We start from the raw sequence: 22,776 nt of genomic DNA, 5'->3' as shown, positions 1-22,776 counted from the left end.
ATACAATCCAATTGTTCAGTCATATCAAGTACAGTTGTACAATCATCACCACAATCAATTTGAAAACATTATCTTCTTCCTTGTATTCATTATTAGTGTAATTGCTGGTATTTTTTAATTGTGGTAAAAATATATACAACAAATCATTCTCCAATTCAACATCTACTAATCCATTGATTCTACTCTGCTGTGCAACCATTATTGATATCCTTTTTTAAAAAAATCATTTTATTAGGGGCTCATACAACTCTTATCACAATCCATACATACATCAATTGTGTCAAGCACATTTGTACATTCATTGTCCTCATCATTCTCAAAACATTTGCTCTCCACTTAAGCCCCTGGCATTAGGTCCTCATTTCCCCCCTCCCTCCCTGTCCCCTCCCTCCCTCATGAGCCGTTGATTATTTATAAATTATTATTTTGTCATATCTTGCCCTGTCTGACATTTCCCTTCACCCACTTTTCTGTTGTCTGTCCTCCAGGGAGGAGGTCACATGTAGAGCCTTGTAATCAGTTCCCCCTTTCCAACCCACCCCCTTTCTACCCTCCCAGTATCACCACTCACACCACTGGTCCTGAAAGGGGAAAAAAGCATCTCTTATTGGTGTGAAGCCCATAGCCTAGTACCTGAAACATGGCAAATGTATGGTAAATGTTTGTACTGAAACAACTAGAGAATTTGTTTTTCCTGGAGTTTAAGAAAGGGAGAGAGATAATTCCCATGATTATCTCCGGGGTGATTCCATAAGCCAAGAATGCAGGGAAACCAGGAATCTCTATATTAACTCATCAGGCTATGACTACAGAGAACCCTCTCATACTTGGTAAGCATTTAGGAAAAGTAACCAACTCTAATTCTAATAGTGTAGTGTGTTGGAAAAGTTTAAGTAGACAATTATGAAGACCCAATTAAAGTAGTGATTAGGATAAAAATGGAGGGAATCTTCCACATTCTATTTAAGCACTTACAGAATTTGATGATGAATGTCAAGATGGAAGGTTTGGGAATGTCATTCAAGTGTCTAGTTTGAGTTACTAAAGTAGAGGTAGGGAAAGGAACAATGATGAGTTTAGCTGCGGACATAAATCGTTAGAGGATCTATGAGAAAGTCACGCGGAGATGGTCAGTACTGAGTGATATATAAGATTTGTTGCTTAGTGAGGGCAGAAGAGAATTGATTTGGAATTCATCAGCCAAGAAAAAAATTGCTGAAGATACAACTACCTGTGTAGAGTTTCCTCAGCAGGGTGCTTAACTAAGGGTGAGATGAGATGAGAGCCAAGACAGAAAGGTTATTGGGCATCAACAGGTTAAAAAGGCAAGAGCAACCCACAAAGTAGAGTGAAGATCATTGGCCAGATATGACGTCAAGAAACCAGGGAACAGTAGGTAGATCAGTTAAAATGGTTTCAAATACAAGTAATAGAGAACCTGACTCACCTAGCTTTAAACAATAAGGCGATTTATTGGCTCGCATAATTGGAATTCCAATGTGGAGTAGTTGATCCAGAAACTCAAATAATTTCATCGTAAAACCAGAAATCATTGCCATTTGTTCTGCGATCCAGAGTTTGAGATTTGCTCGGAGTCTCTTTCTCGCCTGGAGATGGAATGACAGGTAAGAGGAATCAGGACAATGTGTTTCCTCACTCCCATCCAGAAGGTTCAGGTCTAGAAGCACTTCTAGAAGAAAATCGTACCCACTTTTTCAACCAAGTGTCCCTTCTGCCCTGTTGGCCCAGCGTTGCTTACCTAATTTCTGAACCTGCCATTGGCTTGCTAAAAAAAATCTGGTTAAACCCCTCAGGTGGGTTTCACTGCCCTCGAGGTGTAGAACTGTCTTGGTACAAAGTCAATACCAGAACTGACCTCAAGTTCCACGTGGATAAAAAGAAAGAGATCACACATGGCCAGCCACCCTCTACGGAAGTGGTAGGTAAACCTAGGAGGGGAAAAAGTGTGAGGAGGAGCCATCTGCATTGCCAAATGCTAAAGAGAGGTAAAGATAAGAATCCTAAAAAACCAGATAAACAAACAAACTGCATCAGGATCCTCTCGATCAGGAGGAGTAGTCCCTGGCGTGTCTGTGGAATCTGATTGGTATAGAAAAGGAGGGGTCATGACTGTGAGGTCGGAAAGAGGACCTGGTGCTGACTGCCATTTTGACATTCAATAATAATAATAATAATACAGGAGCCAGAGGCATAGTTAATGAGAGGAAACGTGTTTCCAATCATCAGGTAAATGGTGTCAAGCCTTGCCCGTGAGGAGTAGGAGAAAGAGCGTCCCCTGGCTGTCCCCCGAGGAAGAGGACTGGGTTGTGAAGTTCTGCTGGACGCTCGTCCAGTGACCCCTTGAAGAGTCACCTGGTTAAGCCGTCTCCGGGGCTCCATCCATGTTGTATGAGACAGCTTGAGACTGCTAGTGTTATCTCACAGATTAAGAATTCAGAAGCATTTTAAGGAAGAAACATCTTATTTATGTTTTAGAATTTTTTGTTTGGTTTTCAGCTTGTGCGTGCATGTGTATGTGTTTTGCTTCAAGAGAGATTTAAAATGCTAACCTATATTCAGTTTTCAGTAAACTACTTGTGGATTGAATGTTGGTTACTTTCTGCTTCATTGTTTTCCTAAGATTGAGTTTTTGCCTAGTATATAAGAAAATGCTTAATTTCAGGTAAAACTGTGTTAGCGCTACAAAGCACAGTAGTAGTACAGGATAGAAATGCACTGAATGGTTACAAAGTGGATATTCTTTATAACTAGAGATGGAAAATGAGTAGAGGGTGTCAACCACACTATTGGATCCATTTTCTTGGAACCATTTTTTGTTTTTAGTTTTCACTGACCATAGACTTGATCTGGAAGTGAAATAAAATAAAACCATCACACACTAAACAAACAAACAAACAAACACACCTAATAATATAGATAAGTACCAAAAAATCATAGGAAACTAGGACTAACTAGGTAGCTCAGTTCAAATTACTGGAAAATTCATTCACTTAAGCACTTACAAAGTTTCAGGCCAATTCTGGGCACTAGAAATACAGCAGTGAACTCAAACATCCTGTTGTCAAGGAGCAAGTCCTCTAAAAAGAAAGAGAATATACCCCAGGATCCCTGGAGCATTGTGGGGTCAATTTCATACCGCTTACTTCCAGGTGTATGGTTCAAACCCACAAGCCATTTTGAAGAAGAAAGATGAGGTTGTCTACCCCCATAAATATTAGTCTCAGAAAATCTATGTAGGGTTACTAGGAGTCAGAATGATTTGATGGTGATGGGGTTTGGGCAGGAAACAAACCTGTCAAAACCAATTTCAACTCTCAGCAACCCTATAAGATAGAGTAGGCTGCTCCCTAGGGTTTCTGAGGCTGTACATCTTTACGGAAACAGACTGCCAAGCTTAACAAGCCACTGCTTAACCTAGCGTACTGCCAAGGCTCCTTATGCTCTGGGAGAGGGGAGATGAGTGCTTGGCAGAAAAAGAAAGCAGGGTCGTGAACATCCCTGCGGGGATGATCTGCACATCATTACAGCTAAGATTTGAGGCTTAAAGAGAAAGATATTAGGATTTTGGTGACTCGATGTTAAACACTCAGCAGCTTGTCTACAAAGTGGTAGTTGGAGCCCACCCATAGGGCCATTGTGAATCAGAATCTACTGGATGGGAATGAGCTGGGCTTGGCTTTGAGTGTCTCTGCTTGGTGGTGGTGGTCCCAAACACATAATGATCCTCTTTAAAGATACTACAAAGTTATTGCTGGTGGTGCTGGTGGTACACCCTTTGGGATTTGAAGGGCAAGGAAGGGCTTTCTGTAGAGACGCTGTTTGAGCAGAGAAACAGGCCCAGAGGATGTGCGGGGCAACAATGTTCCAGGCAAAGAGAGTGCCAAGTGCAGAGCCCTTACTCTTGCATTGTGAAGGGCAGCAAGGTAGAGTGGAGAACAGAGAAGGGTGGGTCTCTGTGAGCAGCAGGACACGTCAGAAATGAGATTGGAGATGAAGGGCATCATTGCAGGTGCCTCGTGTAAGAAAATAAGGTGAGGAATTCACAATTGTTTTAATACGGATGGGAAAGGATTAAAGGGTTTTAAGCAGAGAACCAACCTACTGATTAGAAAGCTTTCTTTAGCTATTCTAGGAGAACAGTGTTCTAGGACAAGTTTGAAAGAGGGAGATGAAATGGAAGCATATGCAATTATTTCTATTTCTTACATATGCTAAAAATCATTCTTTATACTTGATGTAAGACCAGGAAGTTTTCCAAGCAATGATATTGATATATCTACGTTAATAAGTTTAACTATTGCTTTGCAATTGCCACCGTATCCATTTCTCTAGGAATAATCCAGTTGATAGTGGTTGACTGTTCCTTCTACAAATGCATTTTGTGACCCTTGTTTTGTACCTGGTGGCTTCTGAGCCACCCCTTCTGTCCTGATACAGGCTCACGATGAGTAGGAGCCATGCCACTGAAACGCAGCAGACGATGGCATTTCATTGGGAAGAAACGCTTACCGTAGAGATATTTTGATCACGTGCATAGAAATGTTGAAGTGCTTTGAATCTAGAACCGCGTGTGTTCCCCTTAATGGCTGGACCACACCTTCAGTTATGCCACATTTGACAAGCTCTTTTGTGAAGGGATTGCCCTGGGACAGTGATCCCCAAGCGCCTCTCAGTTTATGTCAGAACTCGGCGTTGCCATTTGTGTTTTCCAGAGAGAACGATGCTTGCAGTTCGACAAGCCTACGAGTTTAATTCTGAGAACCATGTGCAATGCAAGGATGGCACATTAGCCGAACAAAATAGTCCATCGGTTTGATGTTTCCCCCCAAGACTTTTGTCGCGCTTGCCTACCGACGAGCATTATGCTATACGCCCAGTATTTGCAAACGACCAATCATTTCCTATGTAAGCTCTGAATTCTCTGCAGTAAATGGTGCCTCCCACCTGGTCAAAAAACTGCCCTGTAAGTAATTGAATCCCGGCATATGCAGTGTTGTCCCTCCTGCCTGTCCCTCTGTTACTACAGCCAATTAAAGGTCTCCAAGGCTCAGCCTGCCTTCCAGCTGCCAGCCCCCGGTAGACATGGAGGAGCCAGAAGGGACCAGGTGGAGCAGTTTTGAGTTGCACTAAGCACACGGTGTAAGGAGATTGGCTGTAACCTCCCGATTGAATATTTATACCAGCCCCATTTCTCATCTTGCTCTTTGGCACTGATCGGAGCGCTGAGTTCCTGCTGATTTCAAGGGCGCAGCATTGTGTTTGGAGCTGCTCCGTGAAGGATTACGCCAGATGAGAAATGGGCCCCAAGTTCCGATCACTAAGACGGCTGGTTGAGTGTTTGCTTTTCCTATGGAGACTCTCCTGTGCTCACGTCACAAGGATGGAGCAACCGGGGTGTCCCTGACGTGTCTGAGCACTGCGGTCCATGAAACGCACACAGGCCTCACCCACTGCCGCCGGTGGATGGACTGAAATGGCGTATATTCGGTTTTGCATACTGCTTCATTTTCTCGCTCTTTTTCTGGAGGTTTTATTTTTGTTTGCTAAGGCCAGGCACTTATCACGGAGCCCTCTCATCACATTTCACACACTGATCCCTCGTGGCAGGTGCTAACTTTATTGCACTCAGGGTGAATGGGTTGAATAACCGCCTAAAGAGACAGAATGTCTTGGCATAGAGAAGAAGTGAGTTCAAAATGCTGGCCTGCGAGAGAGGCTCGGGGTTCCTTAGTCAATCTGTAAACTTGAGAAGGCATTCAGAAAACGAACTGTACACACCCATTAACCTTTTCCAGGTAGAAGGAGATCATAGACTTAAATGCATGTTCCCAAACTAGACTATTTTCTACGAATGCACATCCATTCTGTATATTAATTATGTCATCAGATTTGCTTAAAATAATTTGTTCATTTTTTAAACGGGAGGCTCTTCCAAAAGCACCTGATAAATGCACCTTATGAGAACTCTGTACATGGATTACAAAATCCCTCTGCCCCCAAGTAAATGTGTATAAGCTTGACATGGCATGTTCGAAAAGCATCTAGTCGGAGGGTCTAATAATGATAAGACATTTGCAAAAAGTCCCTATCAAAGCAACATGAAGTCTGCTAAATTTGAAGCAGGAATAAGCACCAGATTTATGATGAAGTTTCAGTGGAAGGATGGTGAAATCATTGATGCTTTTATGAAAAGTTTATAAGGATGATGACCCCCCCCCCAAACCCAACAGTTTACAAGACAAGTGCCACAGAACCAGAGCTTGTATTTCTTATGAGAGGATAATGTAGATGAATCCTAAAGCAGCAGACTGGCCACGTCAATTTGCCCAGAAAAGTTTTATTTTGTGCTTTCTCTAGTTGAAGAGGACCGATATTTACCAGCCGGAGCAATGGTCAGCACCATCCTAGACACCTCAGTTGGTTTGGCTTATGTAATTTTGGTTGACAAAGTAAAGTTGAGCAAATTTGCCTCTTGCTTGGGGGCCCAAACTAGTGCCCAGCTCAGTTGCAGACAACACCAGAGCTTTCAATGAGAATTTCAAACAATTGAGATCAAGAGTGTGAAGGATTTCTTTGAAGAATGTATAACAGGAGATGAATCATGACTTTTCCACATGATCCTGAATACAAAGCACATTCAAAGCAACATACAAGGAAAAGTGGTCTCGTGACAGCAAAAATGGATGCGTGAAGAGTACAGGTCATGACAACAGTTCTTTGGGGATGTTCAAGGCATTTTGGATGTTGATTTTCTGTTGTTGTTAGGCTGTGTCAAGTTGCTTTATACGCATAGTGACCTTGTGAAAAATAGACTAAAGCAATGCTCTGCCCTGCACCAAACTGTCAACCAGTGTGATGTTTGAATCCATTGCTTTAGCCACTACCATGGTCCATCTTCTTGAGGGTCTTCCTCCTTTCTGTTGATCCTCTACTTTACCAAGCATGATTCTGCATTCCGGGCCTGGGCCCTCCTAAAAATATGTCCAAAATACTTTAGATGAAATTTCACCCAATTCACTTCCATGGAGTATTCTGACCGTACCGCTTCCAAGATAAATTTGTTTATTTTTCTGATAGCCTGTGGTACTTTCAATATTCTCAAGCAACACCATAACACAACTACATCAATTCTTTTACACTCTTCTTTATTCACTGTCCACCTTCCATGTGAATATGAGGCAATGGAAAATGCCATGGTTTGGGTCAGGGACATTAGAGTTCTTAAAGTGACTCTTTGCTCTTCAACACTTTAGATGGATTTTTGGCAGTAGATTTTAGACTAAATGTCTTGTATCAGAATCTCTTGATCTTGACATAGTATTGAGAAATAAAATTTATCTTTTAATGTTATTCTTTTAATTTCATGTCCCACAAACTTTTGAAGTCCCCTCATACATTACACTTTACATAAGTCAATTTCTTGTGAATAGCTGGTTATAAAATGAAATTCTTTGCTATTTATACGTGAAAAATTAGGGAGAGCTTTGATGAGAAGAAGTCTGCTTTGATCACAAGAAGTCAGACCATATACCAGAATAACGTCAGAGCCTTTCAGGACAGCTCTATCAGAAGAAAGGTAGAAAGGCGTACATTGCAATAGTACGGACTTCAACAAGGTGTGTGTCAAGAGTCTCTTGGTACATTTATAATTACAAGACTGTAAACTATGTACTGGATAATAGTACTACTGTTAGCTCAATAACTGTCTTCAAAGAATTTATATAATTAGAGAGGTAAACCTCCAGGGTCCTTTTGAACACTTGTCCTTGGCATTGCCATATTCAACACTTTTATTGCTGATTTTGTTTTAAAGTTATCTAAAGGATTTGTATGGGTGCCCAGCACTGGGAAAGATAGTACGCTGACAGCAGAAGCAGAATTCCAAAAGACAGATTGCTATCATGGGTTTAGTCTTAAGAGAGGGGATTTAGTAAGAACAAAGGAAAGTTCTTGATTTGGGTTCAAATACCAGCTGCATGTGTAGCTCCTGGAAGGAGACAGGCGTTTAGTTGCCTGAGACATCAGCATGAATCAGTGTTGTAACGTGTCTGACAGCAGCGCGAATGTGTTCTTTTAGCCTACACTGTTGGCTCCAGCCTGAGAGTTGTAGTGCTGCTGCTCGGCGTTGACCATGAACTATAAGATTGTGGACCTCAGAGTTTAAACAGAGTCTTGAGATGTCCTCATAAGAGAATATTGAAGAGATAAAGGAGGTTTAAGTGTTGGTCTAAGTAGATGGCAGGGATGTGTGATGCCTAACCAGGAGGGAAAAAGACTGTGTGATGCTACCTGTCTTTGACGTTGGGAGAATTGTTTTGTGAAAGAAGGTTTGAACTTGGCCTATGTGAATGAGTGAATTTTCTTTCAGGACCAAAGTTCCAGGAACTTGCATATACAGCACACTTTCTAGTACTATGCTTCCAGAAAACGATATATAAAGAACTTCTTAATGAATGAGTGTACCTCTAAACAGAATGGCGTCTCTCTTGAAATAACTTCCACACCAGAAGTTTTCCAACAGACAAGGCAGCCATTTGTTGGCAGTGCTATAGATGTGATTATAGTAATAACTGACTCTCTTTAAATACTTAATATATGCTATACCTTGTGAAATTTATTTGTATGATTTTACCTCTGCATTATCTATTAAAATTTCCATTTTTGAGCTAAAATCCCCAAACCACTAATAAGTAGAGGAGGTGGAGTTGAAAATCTTGGTTTGAGGTACAGCCTCAACTATAATGTATTGTGTGTTTCTCCACACCTTGAACTATCATCTAGCTAATTTGTACACATTTGATGTTTCTCTACATGCTGAACTACCATCTAGTTAATTCCAGCTCCTACATGATCCTAAATAGGGATTGCTTGACTGGCTCTTTATGGGAACAGATAGCCTCCTCTTTCTCTGGCCGGTGGATTTGAATTGCCGGGCTTACTGTGCCTGCAGGGCTCTTTTAATGGCTCTGTAGATTCTGAAATTCCATCATTTTAATAGGGAATCATCTTCCTTTAATATATGATGTCATTACTATGCTGTGTATACTTCAATTCAAAGCCTGATTGCCTAGTATAAAAGTTTTCATTATCTGTGTTAGGCCAGGTCGACTAGAGAAGTGCATCCGGTGACAATCATATATGTGTAAGAAAGAGCTTTCTATCATGAAGTAATTGCATATCAGGAAAACATCCCAGCCCAGTCCAACTCAAGTCCTTAAATCTGATACTAGGCCATCAGTCCCTCTTCAGACTCATGAAGCCACATGCGATGATGCAGAAATGCAGGAGGATCACAGGCTGGTGGGTGCAAAGTCCTGTGGATCAACTGTTGGTGGACACAACTTCAGGGCTCTGGAAGCAACTGGGGTTGGCCAGCAGAAATGTGAAGGCAGAGCAAGCAGGGGCGGTCCCCCTGGCCCTCTTTATGAGAAGGCCGTGTCCACAAAGAGGAGCCATTAGGCTGATTGACAGGTTAAACTTCACCCCTACACTTTCATATACCGTACATGCTCAAGTATCAGCTGACCCGAATATCAGCTGAGGCACCTAATTTTACCACACAAACTGCATTAAAAATGTGCTGAAAAACCCGGCTTATACACGAGTAGATATGGGTAGCTTCCAGTTGACATGAAATTATGTGACTACCACATTATCCAGTAAAATGACTGATCCTTATGGTTAGGGTTTTCCTTAGAAAATGGACCAGTATATTTTTGAAATATTATTTGTGATATTATGGCTTTGATTTTGGCCTTATGGCTTTCAGTTAGGAGGTAAGCTTTGCCACCTGGGGTAAAGGGCAGGGAGAGTGGTTACTGCTTGAGAGAGGAAAAGAATCCCCTGCCTCACTAGCCATGGTTTTAACTGATCTGAACATCAACTTGAATTTGGAAACATTCGAATAATTCGTGGAGGATCTATTGGGTTTTTGCTTACTCTTTTGTTTTCCTATGAAGTGGTGCTTTTGCAAACTAAACTGTACGGGATTGTTTATTTTGAACTATTTATTCATGGTTTTTTTTTTTGAAAGAGAACATGATTTTCATGGACACTTTTATTTGTGAATCGTCAGTGAAAACAGGACAAGACTTACAGGCCTCTAGAACTGATAAAAGAATCTGGAAAGGCAGAACTGTGAAAGTGTCCAGAGAACAGTGTGTTCATGGCTTTATTTGCTGTCAGTCCAGGGCCTGAGGTCAACCTGGCAGTTGGGTCACTTGCACTGCAAGCATTCACGCTGGCCCCTGGTCAGGCATGAAGTCGCTGGCAAGGGGGAGTAGTTGATGTTTATTGTTGTTAGATGCCATCCCTCCGTTAGGCACGGCCTGCTCCCCTGATCAGTGTACTAAGGGGAATGGCTCCTCCTGCATGCTCTTTTCTCTGAAGCCAGACCTGCTTCCAACCAAGCAGTCTGGGAGGGTCTCCTTCCAGAGCTGCTAGCCCAGAGGGCCCGTGCAGCAAGGCATCATCGTCTCCCTCCCTGGATGCCTGAGCTATAACAGGCTCTGGTCTGCAGCTGTGACAAGTTTCTTGACTCTAATCTGAAATGTAAGGGTCCTGGTGGTATGTTCGTTAAATACTCGGTTGCTAACCAAGAAGGTGGCGGTTCAAACCCACCAGCTTCTCTGCGGGAGAAAGACAGGGCAAGCTGTTCAGATTGCAGTCGATCCCGGTGTGACGTTCTGTGCGTATGACAGCCGTGGAAACCCCAGGGGCCTGTTTGACTTTGCCCGAGACGGTCACCGTGTGTTTGAGTCAACTTTATGGCACAGAACAGTGATCATCTGAGTGCTGGTTTAAGATGACCTGGAGCCCCGGTTACATGATGTCCTTAAAGGCCTCAATGTTTCCAAGAAGAGTTGGGACCGATACTAACTTCCAGAATTTTTGATCTGATTCATTTTAAACGAAAATAATTTGACTGTTTCACTTTATCACTTTATTCCCACCCCCCACAATGGCTTTTTATAGCCCCCAAAGTCATCTTTTACTCACGCGCGCGCACACACACACACACACACACACACATTTTCCACTCACATTTGCATCAAGAACGGATCTCACCTTCCTGCATTTACTCATTGTTTCACCATTGTCTGCAAACTTTTGAACAAGCCCTGCGCTTTCAGAATTATTTGTACCATGTTGCACAGCCGCTCTAAACCAGGGGGTCGCGACTCCTGTTGAACGACCCTTTCACAGGGGTCACCCGATTTATAACAGTAACAAAATTACAGTTATGAAGTAGCAACGAACGTAATGTTATGGTTGGGGGGTTACCACAACATGAGGAACTGTATGAAAGGGTGGCAGCATTAGGAAGGTTGAAAACCGCTGGCCTAGTAGATGCTCAAAGAGTCTTGGTTGTATGAAACGAAGTTTGATTCTAAGTAACTCAAATAACTTCATCTGCTTTTCTCTGTATTTATACCTTATTTATTAATACCTACCAGTACAATATATTGCTTCAGGCATAGGCAAAAGACCAGTGAACAATACAGAAAGAACCTCTGCTCTAAGGGAGTCTATACTCTAATCATTTAAGTGGAAGCTGATGTTGTTATTCCTACTTCCAGCTAAGGAGAAGTGAAGCTTATAATATGAAGGAAAGGAAGTTATGAGCAAAACAAACACCAAGAGTCTTGCCCTGGAATTCTCTATCTGAAGATCAACATACAAATTTTGATCTAATTAGATGGACTTAGACAATGTGGGAACTAGAGCTGTGTGCTTATAGTGTTTACTTTATGTAAAGAGGAAGGGCTGGTGTATGAGTGTCTTTGAAAGCCTAGAATGCTTTTTCCTTTCTTGGGTCATGAACAACTGATGGGGTCTCCGTGTGCAAATAAACAGGGCCGTGATTCGTTGTCAGGACCTGTGCCTATTGAATCATGGTGTCTGAGTTAGAGTAGATGGTAAAGTATACAAACATAAAGGTTGCCCTTCTCTGCATTTGAAGGTGTATTTCTTGAAGTCTATTGAAAATAATAGACCCTGGTGTCTATAAGGAGAGCGGATAGCTTAGTAGTTACTAGCTGGGCAGCTAATCGTAAGGTCAGCAGTTTGAAACCACCAGGAACCCCAAATCAACAGAATGAAAACACTGCCTGTTCTTGCACCAGCTTTACAATCATTGCTACCTTGGGAACCAATGCCGCAGCCTCTGTATCAGTCTGCCTTGTCAGGGGGTCTTCCTCTTTTATACTCGCCCTCGACCTTGCCAAACACCATCTCCTTGCCCAAGCAGGGACCCCTCTTGGGAGCATGCCTCCATTATGTGAGATGAATGAAGTCTTGCTTTCCTTGTTCCTCAGGAGCCTTCTGGTTTTACTTTGACAGACGTGTTTGTTCTTCCAGGGTCTGTTCAGTATGTACCAGTTATTCCTTGTATCCCTTCTTCATTTCCCGCTCTTGCACAAACAGGAGGCATGTGGAAATACGATGAACTTGGATAAGGCACACCTTAGTTCTCAGAATGGCTGATTTGCTTCTTTTTTTTTTTTTAACACATTAAAGAGGTTGTTTGCATCAGTTGTACCCAGTACAAATACGCTGTTTAATGTTTTGACTGCTGCTTTCCTGGGCTTTGATTGTGGATCCATGTAAAGTCCAATCTATGGTAACTTTCATCTGTTCTCTGTTTATCATGATGTTGTCTCCTGGCCCAGTTGTGAGGACTTTTCTTTTCCTTTGGTTGAGTTGTGATCCATACTGAAGACTGCAGTCTCTGGTCTTCATCAGTACGTGCTTTATTTTCGCAGCAAAGAGATTGAATGAGTTTGATGAAAAGATACAACCAAGACACACATCTTTTCTGGTAGTTATCTTTATAGAGAAGTTCTTTTTCCCCCATTTTCCAGATATATGCTAGCATCCTATGTTTAATCATTTTATGATACAAAGACCAATAAAAGGTGGTTGAAAATGAAATCTTCAGAGGACAGGTAATATATAATAAATATAGCAACTTTAGGCCTGTATGGAGTTGTCAAAATAGATGTTTGGGTAAATGTAGTAATTTTGAAAACACTAATTTTTATTGGAGGCATGTGCAGTCTTGATTGGGGTTTCATAGTATAAAAGAGGTAAAATCACCTTTCATACTGGGAAACATGTAGTATGTCATAGAAAATAACCCAACCATGAATTCAGTTCTAGTGATCACACTTCCTACCTACTTGAATATAGACAAGCAAAGGATCTTCAACCATCCTCAAATTCTTTATCTATAAAATGTGGGAAATAATATGTATATTAGTGAGTTATATTAAAAGTGAAAGAAGTGATATGAAATGTCATACAGTATAGACTCAGTAACAGCTAGGACTCAATCATTTTCTGTTCTTGAGTACCAAAGTAAATTTTATACTTTATATCAACTTGACTTTAAAAGAATTTGAAGCTTCCCAATCATATTAATTAGAAAACATATGAAAGGAAGTCCAGGAATATTCTGGATAAACTGTCAGGAGCAAAAATACTTTTCATTTCTCTTGGGAATCTTTTCATTGTAAGAAACATCAGCCCAGTAAGATTAATTCAAATTACTATAAAGATCCCCATTATCAAATGTTGGTTTCCTGGGAACTGGCTATAAACTAACAAGGCTATCTCTATATTGCTTTATTTTAAAAGAGCAACGTTGTGTGTCTCCTCTCCTGTAATTTCTATGGTGTCTCCCCCATTCTTTATTCTTGACTGCTACCCCATGCTTACCCATCAGGCATGTGGTGCAAACTGACGTAGGGGTTCAGTGATCCAGCTGACCAACTGTTTCTCCCTGGGCCCCTGACTTGAATGATTCAAAATCCAGGTCGTTTCCTGAGCTCTTTGGATTCACAGTGATCACGGTCGGTTCCATTCTGTGAACTCTGAATGTGCTTTTCGTTATTTTTGTCCAGCCCATGCCTTCTCGTTCTGGAATATGGTTATGCACTCAGAATCTTTCCCTCTGTGACAGTTCTTAAGGCGCCCTGGTGGAGCTTGGCTAAGAGAATCAATGGCAGTGAGCTTGATTCTTTTGATTGTATGACAGTACTTTCTTTGCAGTGAGAAAGTATGTATTGTTAATTAATTAAATTTGAAATGTTGGTGTTAGGTGAGTCCAGTGGAAGATAATAAAATCATAAGTTTTCATTGTGTACAAGCTATAAAGTACTGTGCGAGGGCTGTGGCCAGGCATGTGCTAAGGACATGACTTTTTCAGGTCTTACTCTTTCCAACATTTTCTTTGTTTCTGGATTTTCAACTATCTATATCTTCATTTCACACCAAGATTAGTAAGTCTTCCCAATTCTTGTCCTCTATTTTTAGCAACCTAATTTCTCTCCGTGTTTCACATGTAATTCACCCGGTTCTCCCTCCCGAGCGCACTCTGGTGCTTCTGGTTTCAGCCTCCACCACTTCAGACAGAGGCCTCAAACGTGCTTCTTCCAGTGGTCTTGGGATCTCTCTCTTCTCTTGCTAAGGCAGCTCATCCTTATACCTAGGGAAATGGCAAATAAAATCGATCGTGCCGTCTAATAGTAATACACATGACCTACTTGCATGTTGCTGTTGCTGTTAGGTACCATCAAGTCAATTCTGACTCATCACAGTTCTCTGGGCAACAGAACGAAGCACTGGCTGGCCTGGGCCATCCTCACAGTTGCTCTGATAATTGAGTCCATTGCTGCAGCCACTGTGTCCGTCCACATCTTGTTGAAGAGCTTCCTGGTTTTCATTTTCCCTCTGCTTTATCAAGCAAGATGTCCTTCTCCAGGGACCGATCTCTTCCTAGAACCTGACCAATGCATGTTACCATCCTTGCCTCTAGGAAAGAGCACCCTGGCCATACTTCTTCTAAGCTATTTGCTTGTCCTTTGCCAGTCCATGGTACTCTGCATATTCTTCACTAGCACCAGAATTCAAACACACCAATTCTTCTTCTGGTCTTCTTTATTCAGTGTCCAACTTTCACATGCATAAAGACGACTGAAAAAAATCATGCCTCGGGTTAGGCCCACCTTAGTCCTCAAAGTAACATCTTTGCTTTACAGCACTTTAAAGAGGGCTTATGCAGCAGATGTATTTAATGCAATGTGTCCTTTAATCTCTTGATTGCTATTTCCGTGAACATTGATTGTGGATCCAAGTAAGACAAAGTCCTTGACAACCACAAACTTTTTTTCATTTTATCGTGATGTTACCTATTGGACCAGTTGTGAGAATTTGGGTCTTCTTTAAGTTGAGTTATATTCCACACTGACAGCTGAAATCCTTGACCTTGATCAGCATGTTCTTCAAGTCCTCCTCACGTCCAGCCAGCCTGGTGTGTCGTCTGCACGTCCTAGGTTGTTAATAAAGCTTTCTCCCGAACGGATTCCACAGTCTTCATATAATTCAGCTTCTCTGATTATTTGCTCACCATATTTTCAAGTCCCAACTAATCATTTCATTCTGTCGAGTCGTCCTCTTTGCCACTGACCCCCTACATCACCAGGCATGATGTCATTTTCCACGGGCTGGTCTGTCCTGCTAACATGTTCAAAGCCACGGGAGGCAAAGTCTCATCTTCATTGCTTCTAAGAAGCATTCAAGTAGAGGGGCAGCAAAAAACGAGGACCTTCAGCAAGATTCATGGACACATGGGCTACCACAATGGGCTGGAGCAGAACATTTATGATGCGAGCATAATCCGTGCAGTGTTTCTTTCTGCTGTGCAGAGTGTCACTACGAGTTGGAATTGATTAGACGACACCTAACAACAACAACAACAAAAACAACAGAGCTTAATCATTTGGTAGGAGTTGCAGAGGCTTGAAGAGAAGAGCCATATTAAGAAATTTCACTTTGCCATGCATGTCTATTTTTATTGGGAGATAGGTTTACAGTGTTGAAACCTTCCCCCCACCCCCATTTACTTTAAGAAGTTTGATAGTCTGTTCTAGAAATACAGTTACTTGAAGATCAATTTGTCTTATTTGTTTTGAGATTGTTTGTAAACTTCATTAACACAACCTTGATCAGCCTTTTTATGATGGGGAATTTAACCCTACTTTAAGGATAGGATTTGTTGCTGTTTCTTTCAGCTTATCGAAAGGTGAATATCATTTAGGCCCTGGTGATTTCTTTAATTGTTCAGCTCACAGCTCTCTGTGTTTTTCATTGCGCAGCCTCATGGAATGTTAACTCCTGCTTCTTAGTTTAATATTCATCAAAACTCACGGGGATTCCTCTACAGATTTCTGGAGCTGCTTCTTGGATCAGTTCTCTACCATTAGATTTTAGCTGTACTATAAATTCTAGCCACATCATCTCCCTGGAATTCTGGTCTCTCTGCTTTCAACTGACCATGACTTCTGTGTTTTTCTTGAATTTTCTTTTCCTGTGCTGCAATTTAGTAATGTCTAGGAATGTCTAGCACTATAGCTGCAGATCCTTAAAACCACCCTCAGTTTCAGTACTTCTCTGTGAGGACTCCCAGAATTAGCAAACATATTGTACTTATGGTAACTAAGGTGAAAAGACATAAATCCAAGTTAGCAAAGGGAAAACGGCACCGAGGGCAGGGAGGACCAAGTGCAAGTCCTTTCTCCTGTACTTGGGTAGACATCACTAATTATCCCAGAAATGATACATGTCAGCCTGCACAGAGTTGTCTCAACCATGGATGTTTATTCCATGGGCTTAGGGTTGTTATTGGAGGACAGTCACATAAACACCACCATCTCTGACACTCTGTGGTAGATGTCAGCTACTCTCTCTGCAGTAGCAGACATCCAGAGACCAGGCAGATATTGCATGGTGCAAGGCCCCATCGTACATGGCCTTGTTAGCATAGCCTATGTATGTATGATCCAAGGCTCCAGATCAACAAAGACATTTTTGTAAGGCAAGCTATTCCAAATGCTAAGAGGTTATTTCTCAGGAGCTGGTCAAGGGCCAAACATTTGTTGGAATGCTCAGCATTTAGAGAAATATGGCAAGTTACTCCCCTACTGCGCAGACTCTGTGTAGTGCACACACAAGTGGCAGCAGATTCTCCCCATCCCAAGAAGTCAGCAGAACACTGGAACGAATTCCACCCTTGGTGGTGTTACATCCATTTATTCTGATAAAGTTATATATACAAGACACATTCCTAGGGACTGCAATAATGAAAATTGTTTCAATTACTCACAGGCAGCACACAGGATACCATAGGAATGCTTCCATGTGAATCTTCTTCCCCCAGGTTTTATAATTTCAGTGTTAGAGTGTTTCTCTACAGAGAGCCCAATCAAATCTTCCTTCTTAATCATATCACCCAAAGAGGCAGGTAGCCAGACCTGTGTGTGCCAGCCTCAAATGATATCTCTTGATTTTTGCTGCTTATTTAGATAAATCATTATGTTTCAGAGGGGAAGGTGCAGTGGAAGAAACAAGGAGTGACTATTATTGTATAACTATAACAAGCATATTACTATAACTGCTTCCTTTCAGCCGAGTCTCATTTGTTTTGCTCTGAAAGATCATAATTCTGTGCTGTTAAAAGTTTTTTGTTTTCCGGATGGTTTCTGTCCAATAGTTTTAGCTGTTTAAGATAGGAATATACATCGGGTCACAGCTATCTACCATAGATGAACGTTACAGTTCAGTAATTATAAAAACTTCTAAAATATTTATTTCACCCTTACAACTTCCATTCTGCACTATATTTTAAAATATACCTTAAAATGTGCATAGTTGTATATATTTAAATATCTTAAAATGTGCATAATCCATCCATACATGTAAATGACTATAAACAAGTATACATAATTGAATAGCTCATTTTATTTTAAGAGTGGGAGGCAAACAAAATCATGTGGAACCAGTTACCAAGAGCAGGCTGATAATGGCACGTGCAGGGTCCCCTAATTTTTTGTATCTTTTACATGTAGGGTACCTTAGGAGTTACAGAGATAAATAGAATTAAATAATTATCCCAGAGTTGGGCTGTGGACGTAGTTTCTTTTCCCTTTGTTTTCAAGGGGAAACAAATAAGCAGAAGTGTCCACAAATGAAAGTAAGGCACACTATAATAAGTGCTAAAGGTGAGGTGAAAATAGTTATATGACAATTGAGAGATGAGAGAGATCTCTTCTGTTTTTGAGCATCAGGAAAAGCTTCATAGAGAAAGTAAGCAATTTTTAGCAACTTGAAAGTTGACTAACATGGTTTTCAGGAACTATCATTGTACGTGAAAGGAGCTACATGGCTGAACTTGTGGACTGTTTGAATAAAGTAATAATAATTTCTGAAATAGTATATTAAAGATCGTAGTGACTCTGTGCCACTCTAACACAAATAGTCAAAGTAGGTGGGTGGCTTTCAAGGACAAAAAATCATCATCTCACTGGTTGGGAGGCTGACAATCTAGTCAGGATGTCAGCTGTGCTGACTCCTTCCTCTTGGTAGCCCTGAGCATTCCTTGGCTCTGTGACATTTGTTGGCACGGAGACAACTTTCACATGGCATCTGGCTTCCTGTGTGTGTGTCTCTCCCTTCCGGCGCACGCACACACAATTCAGAAGTCATTAGGCTTAGAACCTACCTACCCTGTTTAAGATAGGACTATAACTCGGGTCCCTGGTACCCTACCATAGATTTAGGTCCCATCCAGTTGGTTCAGATTCATAGAGACACTGGGCACAGCAGAATGAAGCAATGCCTCATCCAGCATCATCCTCATGCCTGTTGCCCAGTTTGTATTATTGAATATTGTTGAAACCACTCTGTCAAGCTACCTTGTCAAGGACACCCTGGCTGAGCAGTGTTCTATTCTGCTGTACATCGGGCTGCTGAGCTGGTGTTGCCTCAATGGCACCTAACAACAACAGCAATACAAAAGGTTTTTTTTTATTTTAGTGAATAATAAATTACTGTTTTATTCTTATTCTCCTATAAGTGTCCTTTTATTTAGCTGCTCCAAATCTTTCTGATTTATTATTTTCAAAATATGACAATATATTTCACTCTGGGTTGTTTTTGTTTTGTTTGCTCTTTTTATATTCATTGTACTTCAAGTATCTATATGTGTATTGCTTGTTTGATTAAACATAGAGGAAATCAACTTTTTTCAATATTATTTGCCTAATTTTCTTAATCTGATAATATTTCACAAGCCATGTATATGCAGTTATTTTTTCCAAAGTTTTTATGTTTCTCTGCTTCAGTGCATATCATTTATATTGGCCTAAGTTCATATATATATATAATTTTTGTAATGTCTAATCAACTGTTTTAAACTCCATTAAAAGAATGTTTTTTATTTAACATATTGCAACATCAGTTTGAGAATTTTCATTGGTTCATACGGTTAGATAAGGTTCATAGATGCAGTTTAAATTTTTCATTAACAAAATACACCTGGTTCAAAAATTTTGTGTAAAACTTTCAATTTTTCACACCAAAATTTTATTCTCACAATAGCTCTTGATACTTGAGCTCATTATTATACCCACAGTGTCAATCCATCTTGTTTCAGTTACATTTTCCCACAAGTGTTTGAAGTTCCATCGTGTGTGTGGGTGTATACATACACACATATATGACTGTATAGTTAAAGATGGGAGTAAAGAAATATATTGGATATATTATAATGGTTTGTAAATCTTTGTCTGCTGATTCCAATTACTGAGTTGTTTGCAGGTCTGCTCCTTTGGACTGTGCTGCCTCTCCACCAGGCTGCCACACGTTCCTGCTTCTTTTTAAGTCTCATCACACTTGTATTATAAAACTTAAGTAGGGCCTATGCGTACGATTCATTTCGGTTTGTCTATGTCCCACGTTGCAGACAAGTCTTTCCCGCTGGCAGGTGAGAAGAGAGTCTGATAAATCAGATTCCTACTGTTGAGTTACATCAGTTTTCCTGTATTCAGCCCAACTTGCATTCTGAAACAAAATGTACTTGGTCTTGAAATCTTATCCTTTCTATTGCTCGATTTGACTTGATAGTGCTTTGGCAAATATCTTTTCATCTATATTCATGAGAACTAGAAAGCGATCATGTTAAAATTAAAATTCTCTTTCATTTAATGCCTGAGATTTCAATAATTGATCTGCTGTTTCTTACTTCCACAGGTCTATGGAAATGCAGGAGCTAGCAAGTCCTCATGCTCTTGTTGGAGGTAGTGAAACCCCTGGTAATTCCAAACTGGATAAATCTAATCTCAGCAACACATCAGTCACCACTAATGGGACAGGAGGTAAGTGTACCATCCAGAGGATGTGCAGAATCACATTTAATGTTATAGCTTTTATTTGAAGTGAAGGGATTTCTAATAAACAAATGTCTCAATGTCAATTACATAATCAGAATACTGACCAAAAGAGCATATAGTTAATGTCACCCAGATGAGTTTCCAAAGTATAGTTTAATGCTTGCTTTGATTTCACATGTTAGGTATCTAATAAAAACATATCCTAGGGTTAATAGCATGGTCAGCATTATATCCCAAAAATGTATCTTTCATGTATTATTTATTTTTTATGTTGATTTCCTTGAAGCACTGGCACCTCCTTTATAGATAGATAACATTCAAAGAGAATAATTAGTCCTGAGTGATATTCTGAGGGCCTTTTGTGTGACTTCCCCTTTGTATCCATCCTTGAAATTATTCCAAAAGGATTTGAGAATCTGGCCATAGAATTTGCCACCCACACACAAAAGAGACTGTACACCCCATTTTTGTGGTTCCATTTTTAATGATAAGAGAAAAGTCTTTCTCACATTTATTTTTCAAAAATGTGATTTCCTTAAAATTATTTTAGGGTTTCAAAAATGTTCATATCTGCTGCATTTTCTTTTCAGAGAGAGCAATCCCTGATGAATCAGATTTTATGGGGTAGTTTGTTCATTGGATTAGCACTAATTAAGTTATGTCACACAGCAACAGTCAGTTATTATTTCAAATGCTCTGCCCCACACTGTAAGAAAACAAGACTTGAATATTGTAACAGCATATGTACATAGATAAACTATATGTATGATATTTATTATCTGAATTTTAAATTATTCATCATTTTGAAAATTTTGTAGATGTGGTCATTTTACTCAATACATTAAAGAGTTTGTTCTAAACCACAAACTATTCGTATAACAAGACACTAGAATTTGCCACATCATATTTTCTTTACAATGAATATTTGTTTGATACACCTCTCCCCATTTAATTTAGAATAATTGTGCAATCTAAACTTTTCTTTGTAAAGTAATGTGCATTGCAAGTTGCCTGTATTTAATAATGTTTACTCCCCACCCCTTGCAGATTAACATTTTCCTCGTTTATAATATTTATTTGTCTCTAAATGTACATATATATGATTTCAGCTAATTAGTGTTAAGATTACAACATTTTAAGATTATTTCATGATTTCTTCTGGAGTCTGAGCATTTATACTTGAACCTTAAACTGGGTATAAAAAAAAATCAGCTTAAATCCCAAGCACTGTAGGAAGACACACTGTGAAGTTTACAAATCATATCGTGTACATGTGTATTCACTGAACTAAAATGGCCTTGGAAAAGCAAAAGTCATACAGTGCAGTTAAAATTGGGGCTGAAAGGTCAGAAGTTGATGCAAACTTTGAAGATTATTCATGTACGCTCAGCAGGCATTCAGACAATGAACCCTTATACCGTTCCTGTTCTCAGGGGACACCATGACTGTTTTAAATACTGCAGACTGGCTGCTGAGTTGCAGCGCCCCTTCTTCTGCAACAAGTAGGACAGCGGGTGCTACACTGCATGCGTGTGGGCGTGTGGACGGGCCCCTCCAGTGTGCTCTCTGTCGCTCTTCTGTGTGTGCACGCCTCTCTGTGTCAGTGCTGGTAGCCAGTGGGCTTGAGCATGACTTTGAATCATTTGCAGTAAACAGTTTCCTGTTTTTATTAACAATTAGTAAATATTCCATTGCTTTTTGTTATCAATTAGTAAGTGTTCTAATGGTGGAATTTTTAGGCCCATCCTGTTGTATTCTTAGTTTTTCCTCATAATTTCATTTAAAAAGGAGAATACACTCATTTTCTCATGACTTTTCGGTTCACTGTGTGGATACTTCAGCCAAATGATAGCGGGGTTTTGAACCAATTCATTCTGGTTCAACTCCCATCCCCTGAGAATTTGCATTTCCTCCCCAGAAATACAATATCAGATTCAGTATATCTTGGGTGGAAATGAAAATTCTCAGAAGTGAGGTTGAGCCAAAATCCAAACTTATTCACCACCATCATAGCCTATGGGCTGTCATAAGTTAAATTAAACAATTAATACTGCAAAAGAGTTGTTGCTATTTTACACTAACTTTGATAAATTGATCAACTCAATTCCTTAATGTAACATTAGCATTGAAAACCCCGTCATAGTCTCAATTTTCAGTAATGAAAGCCAGATTGTGTCTTTAATTAGATAGTGAATGAGTTGATTGTTAACACTTTAGTGTTAGTCTAAGTAGTCTGCATTATTCACTAGTAACAATTCTACTAGTAACAATTCACTAGTAGAATTGTTCATACATAGAACTATCAATAAAAATGAAATGAATACAGCCATGCCTTTATAAACCATCATTAAACATTTTCTGTAAAGGTCATGTAGTAAATATTTTTGGATTTGTTGGAATATTGTCTCTGCTATAACTGTGTAACTTTGCTACTGTAGCACAAGAGCAGCTTTAAGACATACATAAAGAGTTGGGTGGCAATGATCCAATAGAATGCTATGAAAACTGAAATGGGAATTTCTTTTAT

The 22,776-nt window shown here is 40.2% G+C and overlaps 1 protein-coding gene across 4 annotated transcripts in view; it reads left to right on the top strand.

Moving 5' to 3' along the window:
- EYA4 (EYA transcriptional coactivator and phosphatase 4) overlaps positions 1-22,776 on the top strand; it is a 299,787-nt gene that overhangs the window by 204,335 nt on the left and 72,676 nt on the right. For 2 of the 4 annotated variants that reach the window (XM_004701990.2, XM_045294470.1), the window contains exons 4-5: positions 20,110-20,234; positions 21,683-21,751. In XM_004701990.2, coding sequence (XP_004702047.1) covers positions 20,110-20,234; positions 21,683-21,751 — 194 coding nt within the window. The remainder of the gene's footprint in view (positions 1-20,109; positions 20,235-21,682; positions 21,752-22,776) is intronic. The other 2 variants (XM_004701992.2, XM_045294471.1) reach the window with 1 other exon arrangement.

Source organism: Echinops telfairi, unplaced genomic scaffold, assembly GCF_000313985.2.
Source record: "Echinops telfairi isolate 266 unplaced genomic scaffold, ASM31398v2 ScPeMD7_3533;HRSCAF=4204_0, whole genome shotgun sequence".
In the NCBI taxonomy this organism is placed as follows: domain Eukaryota; kingdom Metazoa; phylum Chordata; class Mammalia; order Afrosoricida; family Tenrecidae; genus Echinops; species Echinops telfairi.
Note: the sequence above shows the minus strand (reverse complement) of the source record. Positions and strands in the feature narration are given on the sequence as shown.